The following is a 19,228-nucleotide window of genomic DNA, read 5'->3' on the forward strand; positions in this document are numbered from 1 at the left end:
ATGCGTGAGACGGAAGAGTTGCGGTGTGGTGCGCCCCTGGTTGGGGTTAGATCACACACACTGCACCATGCCCGGACTCTTACTCGGAGATGTCTTCCCTAACTTTGAAGCCGACACTACAATCGGCAAACTCAAACTCTACGACTTCCTGGGAGATTCGTGAGTAGTTATTCATATTATGTGTGAGGGCAATTAATGTACATTTCGCATGTTGCTATTATACTATTTCATATAATTTTAGGAATTCGTTTGAAATGGCATCGCTATTATTAGTTTTGGTTTTATAGTGCATATCTCGTGGTTTTGAAACGTGTCGTTGAGTTTAATTAACTGACAACTTATCGCGATGCACGATTATTTCTGTCTCACTTCCTGATGTAGATAATATATTTTGCACTAGTGCACATTTTGGTTCATTATTTGACGGTCACATAAACAGTAAAGACCAAGCAGCCCACCATTAGCTTCCACCCACCTGTCTGTCTTTCTTTCCTTCCTATCTAGGTCGTAGTGTCAGGGAGGAAATACAACTTTTCTTTCATGGTCCGGCAAAAAGAGAAAAAAAAAAGAAATATTTCTAACCTCACAGAATTATGCTGATGAATGTAGCTGGATGTGGTTAGACATAAGACTGCATCAGAGCGACATGAACAATTTAGCTTTTGGGCTGCCCAGTCGGTGTGACCTACATCTTTATAAATGGAAAGATTATTACAAACATCGCCTAGTGCGTGTGTATTCTGTTCTCAAACATCTCTGTAAAACATAGAATAAAAAAATACAGTTGGTGGGTTGGATAAAGTATAGGCTACTGGACAAATACAGGGAACTGAATTTTGAAAGAAATAATTCACAATTGCAGGGTGATTGTGGGAAGATCTGGCTGAGGTTGTGTTTGCTGTTAACCCACTGATATTCTGTCTTTCTTGTAGTTGGGGCATCCTGTTGTCCCATCCCAGGGATTACACCCCGGTGTGTACAACCGAACTGGGCCGGGCGGCCGAGTTCAGCCCCCACTTCACCAAGCGTAACGTGAAGGTCATCGCTCTGTCCATCGACAGCCTTGAGGACCATTACAGCTGGAGCAAGGTTTGCCATGTCACTCTGTACCACTTTTATGGAGATTATGTAGTTTGTTCATTCAGATTTACTCATAAGTCTGTCAGATGAAAGATACCAGTCAGCGTGATCTTATTTGCGTAACACAGAAACACATATTTTCTCTGTAACCAGTTCATGAAAGGCTTGATGGTTGTTAACTAGTTAGCAAAGCCAGGACTGCCAGTCCAGGTTGTTCACCAGTGACCCTCCAACAGCCATGTTGTGAACACCTGGCATTATGCTAACTGGGTACTGTGGCTGTCTCTTTCATTCCAAATAATGTCCTTCTTTAGTTCCTTATTCATCATTAGCCATGTCAGCAAGCATGCCAGGACTTAGCAAGGTTAAGTGCTAATGTTTTTAGGACATCCTGGCCTACAACAATGACGAGAGCCTGTCCGAGCTCCCCTTCCCCATCATATCAGACGTTAAGCGGGATCTGGCCGTGGAGTTGGGCATGCTGGACCCTGATGAGAAGGACCAGTCTGGCATGCCGCTCACCGCCCGCTGCGTGAGTACATTTCACCGGGTTTTCTGCCCCCAAAGTCTGCTTTCGTTATAGTTGCTGTGGGTTACTGTTACCGTGGGTCACAGTCGGTGTCTGCTTGTTTAAGGTGTTTGTGATTGGCCCCGACAAGAAGCTAAAACTCTCGCTGCTCTACCCGGCCACCACAGGCAGGAACTTTGATGAGATTCTACGAGTGATCGATTCATTGCAGTTAACAGCACATAAACGGGTAGCAACACCTGTAAACTGGAAGGTAAAGGGAGAGACTTCTACTAAAGCAGCACAACACAGCCTGCCTGACAATATTATCTTCTGCACAGGCACAATCTTAATCTGCACAGGCACTTAATCTGAGGTAGCTGGTTCCAGCCTAAGGGTTCAAATGTGGTTGAGTCATATTAAATGCGTGACTTCTCAAAAACACAAGATGACCTCTTCTTCACTGTTCAAAAAGCCAGGGGACTGTGTCATGGTCCCCCCTGCCATACCTGAAGAAGAAGCCAAGAGCTTGTTCCCTGCTGGGGTGTACACCAAAGACCTCCCGTCGGGGAAGAAATATCTGCGCTACACACCTCAGCCGTGAGCATCTCGCAGGGCCCACGCTGACCCCATGGTCCTCCGCGCTGCTCGTAGTCATCACAGGGAAACCACGAGAAACGACGACACACTGAACCGCACAGATGAAGTAGCCAACCACACGCTTGAATACACGATTTAGCCTGATTTAACATGCATGTCAGCATCCAGTAACACCAGTTGTGTATTTGCGACCAAAACAGGAAATAAAAGCACATATGGAAACACACGTACCAGTACTGTCGACTCTCCTTTTAATGTACTTTGTTACAAACCAGAATTATGGTCCTTTATTCTTCCAACTGTTTAAGACAAAATTATTTTTGAAAGTGTAAATCACAAATTTTGTATCATTTCATCATTTAAAAAAATGTTTCAGTGTCACGATCACAAACAGGAAAGCTAACACACGCCCCGATGTTCAGTCACAGAGAGCCAAATCTCCTAATGTTCTCTCCATTCTGGATCTGCTCATATCTACATGTTCAGAGTTGGAACAGCTGTAGTTACACACAGAGGGTCACGAGGGCGTTTACGAATAAACACCTCAGTCACCGTGTTAGAATCTCTGAACTGGATTACGCTGGTCTTCGGTATCTTAATTAGCATTTTCATTCCTCAGCCTCGTCGTTATAAATATTCCAGCTGCTCATCACCGGATGCTCTTCTCACACGAGCAATCAGCCAATCAGTGGCCTCGGTGGCAGCAGGACTGCAGGACTTGACCGCTGGTGGCCGGAGGAGCGGTCAGTCACACATTAGGGCTGCGTACTCCCGCTGATGGGCCCCCAGCTTCAGGAACACGGCATACTTCCTGCTGTAGAAGCTGAAGGGGTCAAGACGGGTTCAGTTCCAGCCAATCACAAGCCGACCACCTGCTTAAGTGCATATGAAATTAATATAGGAATAGTACTGGAGCAGGGCTGAGTTAACCGATCTGGAGCTGAGCCTGAGGTCAAGATCAGGCTCAGACTAATCTGGAGTTGATCCTGAGGTCAATACCAGGATCAGTTTAATGCAGTTCAGGCTCTTTGCAGAATAGCAATAAACCCACAGAACTTTAGTCATGTACTAAAACCTCAGAGCAGATACATCATGATAATGGCTGCACTAAAATCCAATTGTTGTGAATAGGCCATAAACGTAATTCTTCTTAGCTGAGGTTTCTGCAGTCTGCTTAAATTCTTAAAGAGGTTTATAGAGTAGACAGGCATCCTGTATGTGGCAATCTGAAGAACTTAATGAATGAAGTAAAGTCAGGGTCTAATTAATCCTGAGCATCACTCCTGCCATTGCCCATTAACACCTGTTAAAGGCCTGATTATCTGTCAAAACCCCAGTGATTAGAGATTAACACAGTTTAACATCTGTCTGACAGAGTGTCACTTATGAATTTAATTGGGGCCATGAATGCTTTGTGCTTCACACGTCTCGTCTGACGCCAACGCGCACCCCCCCCCCCCCACCCCCCAACATCCCACGCTATCATCATCATCATCATCATCATCATCCGGCGCCCACCTCTCCAGTTCCAGATTAGGGTGAACAACCGCTCCAGCTCTGGTCATCGTCTCCATGGCTTCCTGAAAGCGGCACACAAAAGTGACCCCGTGACCTCTGGGTGAAACGCTGAGACCACAACAATGAAGGCAGCCTGCTGACGCTGACGGTGTTTTCACCGTGGGAGAGATCAGACAGACTAAACACAAGGATCTGCATGACTGACACACTCAGCTGTGGCCTCATTGAGGTCTTGTGAAGGACAACGAGGGTGATGCAGTGTGTGTGTGTGTGTGTGTGTGTGTGTGTGTAACCAAACCCTAACCCCACAGCTTCTTTCCTTGTGCTCGCATTTCAGTGGAAACCCTCAAATCTTCGTAAGGCTTTATGTGTTGAAATGTACTGACACCTGAGCCACTTTCTCACACTAGCTGTATGTGTTTAAAGGCGCACACAAGTGTGTGTGCGCCTGTTGTCGGGGGTGCGTGCGAGTGTGTCTGTTGTCGGGGGTGCGTGCGAGTGTGTCTGTAGCCGGGGGTGCGTGCGAGTGTGTCTGTAGTCGGGGGTGTGTGTGAGTGTGTCTGTAGCCGGGGGTGTGTGTGAGTGTGTCTGTAGCCGGGGGTGTGTGTGAGTGTGTCTGTAGCCGGGGGTGTGTGTGAGTGTGTCTGTAGTCGGGGGTGTGTGTGAGTGTGTCTGTAGTCGGGGGTGCGTGTGAGTGTGTCTGTAGTCGGGGGTGCGTGCGAGTGTGTCTGTAATCGGGGGTGCGTGCGAGTGTGTCTGTAGCCGGGGGTGCGTGCGAGTGTGTCTGTAGCCGGGGGTGCGTGCGAGTGTGTCTGTAGTCGGGGGTGCGTGCGAGTGTGTCTGTAGTCGGGGGTGCGTGCGAGTGTGTCTGTAGCCGGGGGTGCGTGCGAGTGTGTCTGTAGCCGGGGGTGCGTGCGAGTGTGTCTGTAGTCGGGGGTGTGTGCGAGTGTGTCTGTAGTCGGGGGTGTGTGTGAGTGTGTCTGTAGTCGGAGGTGCACTTGTACAGCTGCTACCTGAAGGGAGCTGCAGTCCCTTGAGGCACAAGCACCCAGTATAGCAGCACCCACCAACACGGCCTCTGTCTCCGCAGGCAGCACCACGGGTAGACCTGCAAACAGGGGGGAGGGAGGGAGAGAGAGAGAGAGAGAGAGAGAGAGGAGGGGGGGTCCCCGTCTCTGCCCATGAGCAAGGCAGGTCAGAACGAGGCAGTTGGTGGAGCTCCGTGCCTCCATACGTACCTGTGGTGTTGGCGTGCATCTGCACAAACAGGGGGTTTTTACTCAAGCCCCCACACAGGAAGAGGGTGGTGATGTCATGTCCTGCCTCCCTCATCACCTCCACGATGTGTCTGGTGCCCAGCTGTGACCAATCACCCAACAAAGAAGATGACAGACCTGACGCACAGACCCCAGTCAAGACCAGCCCCATGATGATGATGATGATGATGATCATGATGACCCCATGATGACACTGCATCTTCATGACGGACCAACTCACCGCGATGGCCTGCACTGTAGCCAGGTAAAGGAGAGCCAGGTCATCCAGAGTTTGGGACAGAGAGAGGCCGACAACCTGTGTAGGACAGAAAACAATCCTGGGTAGGACCCAAACAGGCCTGGGTAGCCCAGGCTCTGGTCAGCGAGACACCCACCATGCCCCGCAGGCTCTGGTCAGCGAGAGGAGAGCGGTTGCCATGGAAGTCGGGCCACACGTGCAGGTCGGCGCCGAGCAGGTCCAGGTGCTGAGGGGTCAGTTCCTCCAGGTGGCGGTTCAGGATGGAGTACACGTGCTCTCCGCTGTAATCCACGCAAACGTTAGCGACAGGCGCGCCGAGCGTTACAGGAGCTCTGCTCTCAAATATATTCACTGTGTGCAATTCCTCATTCATTTGGTTTGTTTCCCAAATGGTAGCAGGAAGAAATGATTTCCAGAATGAATGCACATTGATTTTTCATATGAGTGAGTGAGAGAGAGAGAGAGAGAGAGAGAGAGAGAGAGAGAGAGAGAGAGAGAGAGAGAGAGAGAGAGAGTGTAAGAGTTAACTAATATAATTTAAGTAATGAGTGAAAACACACCTTTTCTCTGCCTGTTGTTTTAACTGAGAGAAGGCTGCGTGTCCGAACACCACATGATCAATCTGGCGGAAAAATAACAGAAAACAAAAAATAGCCCAGTAATATTAGTCCCCGACATCCAACGTGGGCCGCCATACTTCAGGATCCATCCTCACTCCCCACAATATATTACAGTCAACACTCTTCAAGGCTGTGGTACAAAACCATGGGTTAAAAATAGCCACCGCATGCTCCTCGTGTAACACATACATGAATGGGATGTGATGACACTGGTACACAAGTATCCTAAAGGAATAACTAATGTTACTCAACACACTGGTCCAGTTACCCAAAGCCCTTGTAGCATAAAGATCAACTTAACAGGTAGACAAAATAGATCAGCAGTATTAGCAGACTATAGACTTACAAAGACCTTGTACAGTACAATATATTTGGGAAGAGAAGTTAAACTAGCCTGAACTGGACCAAACTGGATATGAATGGACTAACCAGTTTTCCAGTAGCACTCTGACCACCTTCATTAAGCCAAAGACCTGGAACCATAGCAGACAGGTAAGGGCCCCACACACCTGGAACAAACAAGGGCTTCTGGCTCACCTGTACAGCACACGCACAGACACACACAAACACACACCTCAAAAATTCAAAATATTTTCGACACATTATTGTAACTTGCAATCATAATGCAGATAAGATAATGTGTGTGAAGGCATGTATGTGTGTGTGTGTGTGTGTGTGCTTGTGTGTATGTGTGTGTGTGTGCATGTGTGTTAAAAGGGAGTAAAGGGGAAATTCACAGCCATGTGACACGAGGACGTCCCACAGATGAGAGCAAGACGAGACGTGATTGGCTGGTTTTCACATGGTAGGCGGTGCCCACTCACATCAGCTCCAATAACACCTGGAATAGGAAAGTGTGCGTGCTGAACAACATGCCGAGTCTTAGCCGTGATGTTTACAGAACATCCTATAATCCCTGGACGCAGTTGTCCCCGTGTGACCTTTAACCCTGCCACGCCCCTGTACAGAGTCAACATCTCCACACACGTCGTGCCAAACGAGAAGCCCCCGTGCCACCAGGAAGCCCTTTGGCTGCGTGACCGGCGCCTCACCCAGGCCCCCTGCGTGTGCGTCGATGAGCGACGTGCCCACAGCTGTTCCCGGCACCAGGCCCAGATCGGCGGCGGCCCCCGGGGTGAGACCGGCCCCCACAGGGCTGCCCGGAGGGCAGGTGCTCTCTCCTGCACGTGTCCAGAACAAAGAAAGATGCAGGTCATGGCAGCATGTGACAAAAACATACAGGAAGGACATGACGAACGAAAAACATGTACCTATTCTGGAATGCTTGCTCTCCAGCAGATCTTCGAGACCAATGGAGGTCCAGAAACTGTCATCCCAACCCTCAGGGGGGGAGTAGGTCCATTTACAGACCAGGGTGCACAAAGATCTAAGGCACAGCAGAGCTGCGTTAACCCAGAGACACCCAGGCCTCCGATTACGTCCATACTGAAAATCACCACGAGTGAGCCACTGAAGTGTACATCCACCGCACAGATGCGTCAACACTGCCCCCTTGTGGATAAGACTGAAGAGCACTACATTTTGAATTCAGGTCTACTCCAAAGAGCAGCTACAAACCACGCAACATGGTCATCGTCAAGGATCACACTGCTTACATGTATGTTCTCCAAAATTACACAGCACCTGATTTCACTAACCAGCACTCCTGCTCACCAAACACGGGAGCCATGTTAGTGAAATCAGATGTGCTGCAGGCCCCCGCTGCACACTACAAGCCCTGATGGGGTCAGACATGCGACAACAACACACTCACCTTACGAGAGATCCTGTTGCTTTCCAAGACAGGAAGTCTGGAAGATCAAAGAAGTGTGCTGCCCTCTTCCAGGAGCTGCCCCCCAGGTTCTGACCCAACGGTGAGATGGGAAATACGGAAAGGTTTGAACGCAGAAGGCAGCGAGACACGGTGCCGGCCGAACGGTAAGCGGAGTGAGTTCTAGAGAGAAGCAGACCTCCTTCAGCCACAGTAACTTCGGCGGCTGCATCTCAGGGGACATGACCCCACCCAGACGGGTCATGACGGCGTGGCCGCCCGCCGTGATGCGAGAGGCCTGGACTGTGGCCCTGTGGTCCATCCACATGATCACGTTCCTCTCGACAGCACCTGGGGACACAGAGGTACGGGTGATGTGTGCAGTGAGGAGAGAGACGCTGAATCTCCGCGAGAAAAGCCAAGATCTCCAACATGACCAGAGCAGTGTGTGTGTTATTTTCATCACACTCTCCAGAACGATCTGGACATGCCACTATTTATGAGAAATCAGGCATGAACACTTGTATGAGTGTTTCATGCGACTGCAAACAGGAAATAAGAAACTCCACCTTGCAGTTTTATTTTAAGGTGGAACAGCTAACAAACACTTATGGTCTGAGGACACGTTTCAGTTCATCAAGTAAAATCAGACTGATTTACATCTGTTAACTTAGCACACTCTGTCAGCTTAAATTCTTAATTGGCAGTAAAGCATCCAGATTAGAAATTCAACATTCAGATAATTTCAGGAGTGACTAGCAGAGAATAGAAGCTAGCCAGTTAGCGTGGTCTTGTTTTAATAAAAGGCCCATTAACTGACCCCTCTTCACTTTCACTCTCTACCAACATTCTGGGAAATGCACAAGTGGGAACAATATAAGTGGTACTCACCATCCAGACTGACCGCCACAGGCTGGAAGTTCTGGTCCAGAACCACCAATGAGCACGTGGCATCAAAACCGATCCCCCGCACACGGTCTTCAACACCCTCAGTCACTTTCTGCAATAGCCACATGAGAGACTTTGTGAAATTACAAGGAACCTTCACAGGGGTTTTATTAAGTCAAGCTATTGCTTAGCTGAAAAGAAAAAAAAAAACAACAAATGTAGACATCAGAAAGAAATCCTTAACGTTTTACACATCCTTTCAAAACGTATATGATGATTTATAACCAGCCAGACCCATGTGTAAACTCTTATCCTGTTTTTTGCATTCTAAACCTGCCTGTGCTCATATTGAACTCATTAAAATGTTCAACACAGCGGGTACGTCACTGTACCTTTGCCAGATCTTTAATGTTGACCCCTGACCTCTCGTGCCTTTCTCCGGGATGATCTACACCCTCACCCCCATCCCTCTAATGAACCCAACCCTGTTGTTTCCACGTGTAAACCCTTCTGTGTGGCTCCAGCTCTGTGCCTGGCTCTCATCAGCTTCGTCTTCCTGATCACAAATCTGGATTTTCTTTTCCCCATTTCTCCACAGCTGCCTCTGTCCTATTCATCAAGTGTCTAGACTTAAATGTATCCAAAGCTGCTCTGTGACAACAATATCAATATATAATATATTTTTTAAAAGACAAACGGATCACCTTTCGCAGCGATGCTACCAGAAAGCTTTATGGGTTCCAGGAGGAGCGTGAGGTCATGGCTGTGTAACGTGTCTCACCTTCACCGTGCTGCAGCACTTGGTCCAGATGTCTTCTGAGCTCTGCTCGTAGTGGCCCGGCCGAGGCTCCCAGATATGAATGGGTTCCTCCGCTGCGCGTTCAACGCGCCCCGCGCGCGTAACCAAGGCCGCGCGCACGCTGGCTGTGCCGACGTCCACGCCGACGTAGAACGGGTCGCGCGCGGCGCGGGGACTTGTCATTGAAGCGCGCGGACGAAGGCAGTGGAACTGCTGCTTAGTGGAGAAAGTGCAATGATCTCGCGGTTGCTGAAATAGTCAATTATAATCAGGTTAAAACATCTCGATCGTATGCAGTCTAATTAAAATATTATTTACTAGCCTCAAATACCACATTTACAATTTTCTGTAATTTCTGCATGCTTAAAAACATGACAGTTGTATTTGATTGCACGTGTGTATATGCAGGGACCAGGATACGTGTTGGGTCGATGCTTGTATATCAGACAGGCTAGATGAACTATCCTAACTTTGCCATATAGAGGTCGCCTGATGCCATGAAGTTTTAAAAACGTTGCCAGTTTGTAGAACAGGTTAAATGGTCATTACTCGCATTTTCATCCCCCCTTTATTTAAATGCGACAATTAAAGCCCGTATAACGTTTGCTCGTGGAATCCTTTATCTTTTAATCTCAACACTTATGCAGATAAACGCAAGAGGATTACGGGAATACATGTAACGTTAGCCTAGACGCACACTTTCTACTCGTATATATTCGTTATTGAAACAACAATTTCTGCTCATTAACAACATAAAATCTGATTAATTCATTAAAACATATTTACCACAAATGAAAGAAGCACGTTTCTAAATTCTTCTAAAGACTCATAACAAGCCGTGTGGCTTTACTTTGAACTACGGCGAGTGTGAAGGGCCAAACGTCATACAAACCCACAAACGTGAAAACGGCAACAACAATCCCAGAATCAGTGACTAACGCGGACCTGACAAGTCCCGACACCTCCAGTCTAGACTATCACGACATGAGTAGTCTAAAGGAAGTACACATATCACAAGTCCGTTTCTTACATTAAAGTTATGCAAAGAATTGGACGTTTTGATCCACTATTAGGACGGTCCCGATTGCCTTTGAAGAAAGGAATAAACAGACAAAACCTCAAACCCCATGTTGATAAAGGATCAATAGATTGTAAAGACTACAAAATAGACCAAAACTCGATAACCCAGATTTCTATTTTGTAAGTAGTCCACCAGTGATAACCTGTCACAAAAATAAACACCACACCACCATTAACAGCACACATAATAAATATTTTAATATTGAGTTAAGGAGATAAATATATTTTGTAGCATGTACTTAGATATTGATCATACATAATACACATAAATAAATCATAATACATATCAAACAAAATAAATTACTGTAAAGCATTAAATAAACCGTTACAGCCAGACCCCCTATAAATAATAATGTAGTCCATCGGGTCAAAGGTCACGCGTGCTGTAAGTTCCACGCTGCGCGTGCGGTTAAGGGCCCCGTCACCGAATCGGTGCTTTTTCTCTCGCAAATCATCCACAAGCACCCCGGTCCCCTCACTGCGACACCGACATCACCCTCACACACACCCCGCGGCCGTGAGGAGCGACAGCGGCCCGTTTAAAAACACGTTCACGAGCTGAAACTCCGATTAATCGTCGCCAAATACCTTCGCGTGTTTGTTGCCTCGTCGCCATGGCAACAGTGGCCGGGGGCCGCCTTGTTGACATGTTGGTGTATGCGCAACGAAAACGGCGTTAACGGGATTAATTCAACGAATTAACGGAGCGGACCCACACAAACACGGTCCAAATGTCATATAAGGACGTGAATGCGCTGGTGTGTGGTGTTGGGACAGGAGCAGCGCGGTCGTCGTGTGTGTTTATCGTGTCGTTTTACTTTAGAGAACCTTTGACTGTGAACTACACTGATAAAAAAAACTACAGTGTCCATGTTTTCACCTCAGGACACGAAAATAAACCCAACAGGTTCATATCCACCCAAATATACCCAAATAAAGTCGTCAGAAACGTGTGTGACCTATTTTATTTATTTTTAATAAACTCGGTTGGTGACATTTCGTGCACAAACAGCAGATATTTCGTTGTTAAACGGACAATTCCTCCGTTAGTCACTGAACCACGGACACCGGACGTGGCACGTAGGACGCGGCAGAGGCGACACTGCCGGTAATCTGATCCCGGCACGAAGACGTAATCCCGAGGTGCACCGCTCAGGGAATAACCGCATTACCTAATCCCATGAAGCACCGCGCTGGGCGGGGCGTGTCCCGCAGGCCCCGCCCACCGCGCTGGTGCGGACCAGTGAATTCAGTCCAACATGACCTCATCTTTATTTTCGGTCCAAGACACTGTGGGCTGTAAAACTTTGTTTCCACGTTGGAGGTGGTAGATGTTGCGGGATACCAGGACGGGGGGAACCGCGAGCCGGAGCTGCAGGACGGGGCCACAACAGCCCGAACTTTCGTCCCGATGAAGAACAGCGGCGTGTTTATTTAAGTGGGGAGATGATTATGATGGGACACCTCTCATGGTCCAGGAGTCAGAAGAAGTTTGGGGAGAAGTCGCATTAGCGCTACACGCCACTTTTCCAGAGGAGAAGTTGTTGAACTTCGACGTGGGTTCTGGGTTTGGTGGACTTTTCTAAATAAAAAGTGTTGTGGTGGAGTTGGGAGGCGCGTTGTTTCTCCACTTCTTCATGCACACTAAGATGGAGGCGACGTTTTACGACGAGGCGCTGAGCGCCGCTCTGGTCTCCCAACACGAGCGAGCGGCGGCGGGCGGGTACAAGAGCCTGAAGCGCAACATGACCCTGAACCTCGGCGAGCCCAGCAGGACCCTGAAGCCCCACATGCGCGCCAAAGCCTGCGAGATACTGACGTCCCCGGACGTGAACCTCCTCAAGCTGGCCTCGCCCGAGCTGGAGCGGCTCATCATCCAGTCGTGCAACGGCCTGATCACCACCACCCCGACACCCACCCAGTTCCTGTGTCCCCGGAACGTGACGGACGAGCAGGAGGGGTTCGCGGACGGGTTCGTCAAAGCCCTGGCGGAGCTGCACTACCAGCAGCAGATGCCCGCCGCCGCGAGCGGCACCGCGGACGGGGCGGCGAGCGCGGACGCGCCGCCTGCGTGCGCGGAGACGCCCGGCGCGCCGTACACCTGCGGCGCGCCCGCGGAGTACACCAACCTGGGCGCGTACGGGGACGCGCCGTCCTGCATGGGCTACGACGCGCTCCCCCCGCAGAACTGCAGGAGCGCCAAGCTGCAGCGCGCGCCCCCGCCGCCGCCGCGCGTGCCCCAGCGCGCGCCCCCGCCGCCACCACCACCACGCGCGCCGCCGTTCAAAGAGGAGCCGCAGCGGGTCCCCGACATCAACGGCGACACCCCGCCGCTGTCGCCCATCGACATGGAGAACCAGGAGCGGATCAAGGCGGAGAGGAAGCGCATGAGGAACCGGGTGGCGGCCTCCAAGTGCCGGAAGAGGAAGCTGGAGCGGCTGGCGAGGCTGGAGGAGAAGGTGAAGGGCTTGAAGAGCCACAACACCGAACTGTGCGGCGCCGCCAACCTGCTGCGCGACGAGGTGGCGCAGCTGAAGCAGAAGGTGATGGATCACGTCAACAGCGGCTGCCGCCTGATCCTCACCCAGCAGATGCAGGCCTTCCGAGGGGCCCTGCCCTGAGCTTTCCGCGCACAAAACAAGTTTTCTATTTAACAAAGACAAAGTTTTGGTCAGATTCAGCTGTGTATTTTACCCTCACCCTGTGTAAGGGCGCTACTGGTTTATTCTACTGGTTTATTAGACAGTGCTGTGTTAACGCATGGGCCACTCCTGCCACGTCTGTTTTGGCTAATGTATATAGTTTTCACTGAACTCTTTATCACATGTTAATGAAGCTCTATATAGTGCTGACCTTTTAGATATTCTACAAGTCTGTCACATTGTACTGTTTTATATTGACAACATAGTAAAACTATTTTATATGTGGAAGAAACTTAGTCACGTTTATTTGACACACACTTCGACTATTAAATCCCTCCACAAGTATGCCACTCCTCAAAATATTACAATCTTCTCTGTGTATTTACATGAACACGACTCATTAACTTGCTTAAATAATATGCACACTTCCCAATAGGCCGTCTTGTTAGAGAAGTTAAACGTTGTCTATCTTGTGCCCAGTCTAATTTTAGGCAGCCTACATTAGGGATATTGATCCGTCATTTTAAACATATGACGGTTCTCTTGTTTCTAAAGGAATTAAATGACCGTCTTGTGAAAAGTGTGTCCTGCTACAAACAAGTCCTTGACCTGCTGCCGACAACACTGACCTGCTGGGCACCTTATAAATGAGTGAATAATGTTGTAGACATATTTACTAAATCTGCTTACTATTTTTTTTCCATTGCACAGACACTCCATGTAGAACAACATATAATGTTAAGTACTCCATGAATAAAAACTTGATGACAGATTATAAGAGCATAAGAAATAAACCTGTAAGACTAAATTATTTTAGTCAACTGGTTAAAAGCTATTTATTTTCTTTAGCAACGTAATCGTAATTCAAAAACAATTATATACTTATATGGAGTTACCAGTTAACACCACAAATAGATTCTATAATATAATACATCCCACAAACCCAAGAACACTTAAGCAATAAAAGATTCTACTCAAACATCAAGACCCCCATACTCCAAGTAAACTTTGTTACATTTGTGTCAAAATCCTTCAGTCGTATTTTTCCTAAATAAATTTATTTTTTCAAAATAAAAGTTCTTTATGTAGGAGGGGTTTGTGTGGCATGTAGGTAGCCAGTCCATTGGCGGGTAAATGTCTGCGGTGGTGCAGGTGTGCGCTACAGGCAGGGTTCTTCTGGACCCTACACATCTACACCATGATTAGGAGGTCTGGATCCTGCCCCCGCGTTAGCTGACCCAGCCAGACAACCCCACTCCAGTTTCAATATCCTTGAGACGGTCAGTCCACTCATGTCAACTGTCACCATGGCAACAGCAGTGTCTTTTACGCACCAAAACACCTCATGTAGCGTTCCTGCCGCGAAGCAACAGCGGACCGGTCAAACTCATGTTGGGGCGAGACGTCAGACGTGAACTATGACCAGTCAGAGAGAGAGAGAGCTCCCTCTGCCCCGCCCCTGGCACCACGCCCCGCCCCCAGGCCCTCAGCTGACGAGCAGGCCCTCCTTGGCGGCGAGCCTCTGGCGGTGGATGTTGTCCTGCTCCATCTCCTCGTGGCTGGGGTGCCACAGGCGGGCCAGGATGCGCTCCATGTTCAGGGCGTAGACCGTGTGGGAGGGCACCACCTGCCGGTGAACCTGGCAGCGCGCACACACACACACGCGCACACACACACGCACATGTGAGACGGTGTGTGTGCCTGATAGAGGTCTGTGGGGCAACTCCCCAGCAGTCTTGTAGTAAAGGGGCAGAGTTTAAAACTTTAAGATCATAAAGCACGTATTACGTATGTATGACATCATAATAACATCAAAATGTTACGAGAAAAGATGAAAACAGGAAAAATGACTCTGCACAGAAGCAGCCCAAGAGGACAGATTCACTTGGGAAGATGAGCATAAAATTACATAAAACCTTAAAACCCCGTAAAACCTTTATTTATTACTACAAAGTTAACTTTGCAATGCAGAAGCCTTCCCAGGGTTTAGTCACAAGTTGGAAAACAAGAGGGCTGGTCTCTCACCTGAAGCGCTTCCAGCAGATCGTACATGCCAATGGGAGGGAGGGGGGCGGGGACAGTGTCACCAGAGCAGGCCAATAGCAGGGCAGCCTGCTGTTCCGCATCGTCGGGAGACACTTGGGGGGGCGGGCCAGCTGGCAGAGAGGCGCTGGGAGGGGGGCTGGAGGCACGGCAACACAGCTGGAGGTTCAGGGCACTAAAACGGCGCTAGTGTTTTGGCGCTAGCTACGCCCTAGCTGCCTGCGGCGTCCGCTAGCACCACTTAATCATGACATTTCAGAGTACAAAAAACATTTCATTTTAAACTAAGTTCATTATTTTGATATAATTATCAATACTTATGATTGCAATATTGATTTTGCCCCTGTAAAATCAGCAACAGCAGAGTGCAATGCAGTAAGTAACCAACAGTGGGTGCAGTAACTCACCACTCTGTGACGGTGTGGTAGGCGGCCAGGCTGTTTTTCAGGTAGGGTTGGGGCGTGGTCGCACTCCCGAAGGCGTACTGGAAGTGCCCGTCTCTCAGACGGTACGCTTTTCTGCGCGACACCACCGCAGTGATGACGTCTTTAAGGTGGACCTGTGCGGAGACAGCAAGCACCAAACATTCAAAATAGTACAAAAACAAAACACCGATGTGTGTCTCCACACCTCTAGATTTATTTTTACAGCCCAGTTCCATTTGAAACTACCTCCAATTTATTTAATCTGATTTTACTTAAGTCTAGATTATTTCAGATACTGTGTACTCTGTATAACAATAAACAGCCCAGTGTGTCAGTCAGCTTGGTGTGTTACACGTGTACACACACACACGACAGACACCCTCCTCCCCCACGAGTGCCAGCACACGTGCACACACACCTCCACAGCGCAGGCCATGCTGTTGACGGCGTCCTCGGTGACGTTGTCCAGGCCCATCTCGAAGGCGGTGACCATCATGCGGGCCTCGAGCTGACCACGTGTGGGCAGCAGTAGCGTGTGCACGCTCAGCTTCGTCTCCTCGTCCTCCGGGACGGGCTCGCGGGGACAGAAAGCTTGCGCCCCGCTCAGAGGGTTCTGGGCCTGGAACCGGTGCTGCGCGCGCACACACACACACACACACACACACAGACACAGAGACAACCTCATCACACAGCAGGGGCTGCACAATGTATCGGCTGTGGATTTTTATTGCGATTGCACGGACATCGAGTCACAATGTGTTAACCAGTCCTCACAGTAATCACCGCCTCTGTACTGGGTGCTAGAGTTTCGGACCCTCTGAATCATAACATTTTATTCGCAAAGACAAGGTTTCGAAAGCATTCAGCATTATTAAAGATTTATGCATGTTTGCTAAAAATGCATGCATGTGTTTACATTGAGGGTTCATAAATTTATATATTTCACTGCAAAGCATATCAGAATCCCAATATGCTGCAGTAGAATTGATAGATAATATTTTGTCCTTATCGAGCAGCCGTAATACACAGATCTAATGTCCAACAGTGTTCTTCACTCCACTTGTGTGGTGCCACAACCTTACACAGGCTTGGATTTCTCCTCTTTAAGACATCAATACCACAGCTCACCACAGCCATTTTCTGAACTAGGCTCAAAACGCAAATAAGGCAAACTTACGTCAAATTTCTGACGGACAGAGGAAAATTTCTTTTTGCCTTTATTTGCCTTGCAAGGCTTTGATGTGGAACTCCCTGTCCACGATAATGAGCCAGCGCCATCTGGTGGAGGAAAGTACAACAGCAAATCTTTAAAAAAATTTCATTTCAATGACAACTAAAAAACAATCAAACAAATGATATAATTAAATGAAAAGAGCAGTCAGTAGTGTTAAGTCTGGGAGCAAAGTACTTAAGAGTTAAATTATAAGACATTAAAACCTGTCCATGAATATGTCTTAACTACTGTTAAGAGTATTTAATCTTTACCAGTTTAAGTAAAGATATTGAGAAACGGCTATTGGTTTTGGTGAATTTCCCATGAAGTAAAATACAGTATCGAGCTATAAAGGATATAAAGTGTAGGACATTGTGTAGGACTGAGACAAGTCTGATCTTTACGAACCGCTAAAACTGCTATTGTAGGACAGGTGTCTGTTCTGAAAACTTTATACATGGCCAACAGACATACAGTAGCTGTGCTGAAAAGCACCACGTGGCTCAGAGCGCACAGTGAATCAGCGCATGTGGATACATTTCAGACAGGTCCAGCTTGGGAGCACACTGCAGCCAAGAGTGTGTCCCCCCTGAGTGTGTCCCCCCTGAGTGTGTCTACACCAGCGTCCCTCTACTGCTCTGTTAAAGACACATGCAGCTCATTTTCCTGAGCATGTTGGATTTTAGCGATGCAGTAGTCATTACCAAACACAAGATGGCCACATATCCTACGTATGACTGACAGGAGGAGGACTACACTTAAGAAAAGCTCCCTGTGGTATCTTGGGAGCGAAACAGAGACAGAACTAGGACTTTGGGTGAAAACATTCCTTTAGTATACTCCAAATTTATGCCATCTTTTGGCAGATGTAAGCCAGCATTGTTGAAACATTTCAGCTGAATGCAAGATCAGGGAATCATACCTGGGCTGGAGACAATGATCTGACAGCGTGTAAGAATAGCCAACAGGAAGTCATTGTGAACGTGGACTGCCAAGTGAAAAATAAAAACCATATATTATTATAAGTATAATTATAAGTAAATACACAATCTACCAATTATTCAAAGACACAAATCACCTAAAACAGAAGGCAAAAATCACAAGGGGTGTATAAACTTTATCCCAAACAGATGCCCAATAATGTAACTATTACTATCAGTTTAAATGCAAGACTCTGAACAGGTCCCAAAGCGACCTTGGAAGTGTGAGGCTCACCGTTATCTTGGCCCAAAAGACGACGAGCTTCAACGTCGAACTCCTCCTTGCTGATTTTCTGTTTGAACCACAGTTTCAAATGTGCCCAGTAGCTAAAACGGTGATCAGAAACACACAGGTGCGTTAGCAGGTTTGTGAGGCAGCGACAGAAAACGGGAGCCAGTCTCAAAGTTGCGGCTTGGCTCCTCACTTAACCACCCCCCCCCCCCCCCCCCCCGACTCCTCACTTATTTACAGGTTTAACCAGCCCAGTTATCTGTTGGCTAGCGAGTTACTTTTCTGAACACTTACTTACCTATCTCGGGTACATATTAAGGTACAGTAGTTATCTGGTTAATGTTATCTGGTTAAATGTTAATGTTATCTGGTTAACCTGAGGTGACCTGTTAACCAGGCCGCTAGTTAGTCACACAGAGGACTAAACCAGCTAACAGCTAGCAGGCTAGCGACGACTGAAGCCTCACTTGAGACTTAAACCTTAACTTAGACCTCAGAGATCCCCGCAGCTCCTCAACCTCAAGCGTTTGACAGACTCCGCGAGGGGAAACGACGCCAGAAAAACACTCACTGTTTTATATTGTCGCCAATGGCGTCGGTTAAGTTCTTCTTGGCTAACTCGAGTTCGCTGGCGGGAGCTGCCATGGCGACGTCGGCGCCCACCATCGAGCTAACGGAGTCGGGCGACTGCGGGTTTCACCAACAACCGCCTGGACATTCACACGGTTATATCCCGGTTAATTATTTTAAATATCCACGACATGTACTTGGATCACAGGACCTACACACAATGTACACGGGTCCTCGTTAAGCCTGTTAAAATCGCTCCACACTGTTGTGCTTTTTTTTTTTTTTTTGAAGACTAACTCCGGGAGAAAAGACGACTGCCACCTGCTGACCGGGAGTGGTAGCGCCTCACCTTGCAGTTAAAAAATCTTTGATTTTAGTAACATACTTTGACATTCTGAAAGTTATTTAAAACAAATAATAGAAATATATATTGCAATGTACAGCATATATGGAAATACAGTTTCGTTTTACAGACAATTGCGTCTAATTACCAGACACTACTTCACTAAGCAAAATATCTGCTACATGGTCTGTGTTCAAAATAGCCTACTACATACTGTTCACATATGGATTGAGCTCCAAGCCAGTATGCCGTATGCGACCAGTAGCGATACCTGGATATTCCAGTATGCAACCATTGCTATCTTCATGGTGTACGGCATCCTGTCATGCAACGGTGGTTAAAACCAGTGCAGTATACAACATTTCTTCTCACCTATTGGAGAGTATAGACTTTCATTCTAG

At 48.0% G+C, this 19,228-nt stretch overlaps 4 protein-coding genes across 8 annotated transcripts; 2 read left to right on the forward strand and 2 right to left on the reverse strand.

Moving 5' to 3' along the window:
• LOC143475300 (peroxiredoxin-6-like) lies at positions 1-2,414 on the forward strand. Its single transcript, XM_076973117.1, has 5 exons — positions 1-159; positions 933-1,089; positions 1,466-1,612; positions 1,716-1,862; positions 2,064-2,414. Exons 1-5 carry the CDS (start codon positions 68-70, stop codon positions 2,190-2,192), a joined length of 672 nt encoding a protein of 223 aa, XP_076829232.1. The 5' UTR covers positions 1-67; the 3' UTR covers positions 2,193-2,414.
• Positions 2,415-2,425: 11 nt separating this feature from the next.
• Positions 2,426-10,495, reverse strand: fggy (FGGY carbohydrate kinase domain containing). Of its 5 annotated transcripts, none has more exons than XM_076973116.1 (16): positions 10,086-10,491; positions 9,282-9,548; positions 8,504-8,612; positions 7,812-7,963; positions 7,616-7,704; positions 7,113-7,228; positions 6,894-7,022; positions 6,579-6,682; positions 6,271-6,378; positions 5,782-5,843; positions 5,358-5,502; positions 5,204-5,278; positions 4,945-5,065; positions 4,720-4,814; positions 3,707-3,768; positions 2,426-3,060 (listed from the first exon to the last, which is right to left on the reverse strand). In XM_076973116.1, exons 2-16 carry the CDS (start codon positions 9,480-9,482, stop codon positions 3,021-3,023), a joined length of 1,608 nt encoding a protein of 535 aa, XP_076829231.1. In that variant the 5' UTR covers positions 9,483-9,548; positions 10,086-10,491; the 3' UTR covers positions 2,426-3,020. The 5 variants fall into 5 exon arrangements, with proteins under 5 accessions (XP_076829231.1, XP_076829230.1, XP_076829229.1 ...); XM_076973115.1 differs by having other exon boundaries at positions 2,426-3,011; positions 10,086-10,484; XM_076973114.1 differs by having other exon boundaries at positions 4,720-5,065; positions 10,086-10,495.
• Positions 10,496-11,595: 1,100 nt separating this feature from the next.
• LOC143474939 (transcription factor Jun-like) lies at positions 11,596-13,313 on the forward strand. The gene has a single exon (XM_076972619.1). The coding sequence runs from the start codon at positions 12,017-12,019 to the stop codon at positions 12,998-13,000; it is 984 nt and encodes a 327-aa protein (XP_076828734.1). The 5' UTR covers positions 11,596-12,016; the 3' UTR covers positions 13,001-13,313.
• On the reverse strand, positions 13,305-18,761 carry tada1 (transcriptional adaptor 1). The gene is made up of 8 exons (XM_076972618.1): positions 18,486-18,761; positions 17,918-18,009; positions 17,625-17,690; positions 16,667-16,767; positions 15,908-16,120; positions 15,472-15,623; positions 15,047-15,203; positions 13,305-14,660 (listed from the first exon to the last, which is right to left on the reverse strand). Exons 1-8 carry the CDS (start codon positions 18,578-18,580, stop codon positions 14,508-14,510), a joined length of 1,029 nt encoding a protein of 342 aa, XP_076828733.1. The 5' UTR covers positions 18,581-18,761; the 3' UTR covers positions 13,305-14,507.
• Positions 18,762-19,228: the final 467 nt, after the last annotated feature.

Source organism: Brachyhypopomus gauderio, chromosome 14, assembly GCF_052324685.1.
Source record: "Brachyhypopomus gauderio isolate BG-103 chromosome 14, BGAUD_0.2, whole genome shotgun sequence".
Taxonomy (NCBI): Eukaryota; Metazoa; Chordata; class Actinopteri; order Gymnotiformes; family Hypopomidae; genus Brachyhypopomus; species Brachyhypopomus gauderio.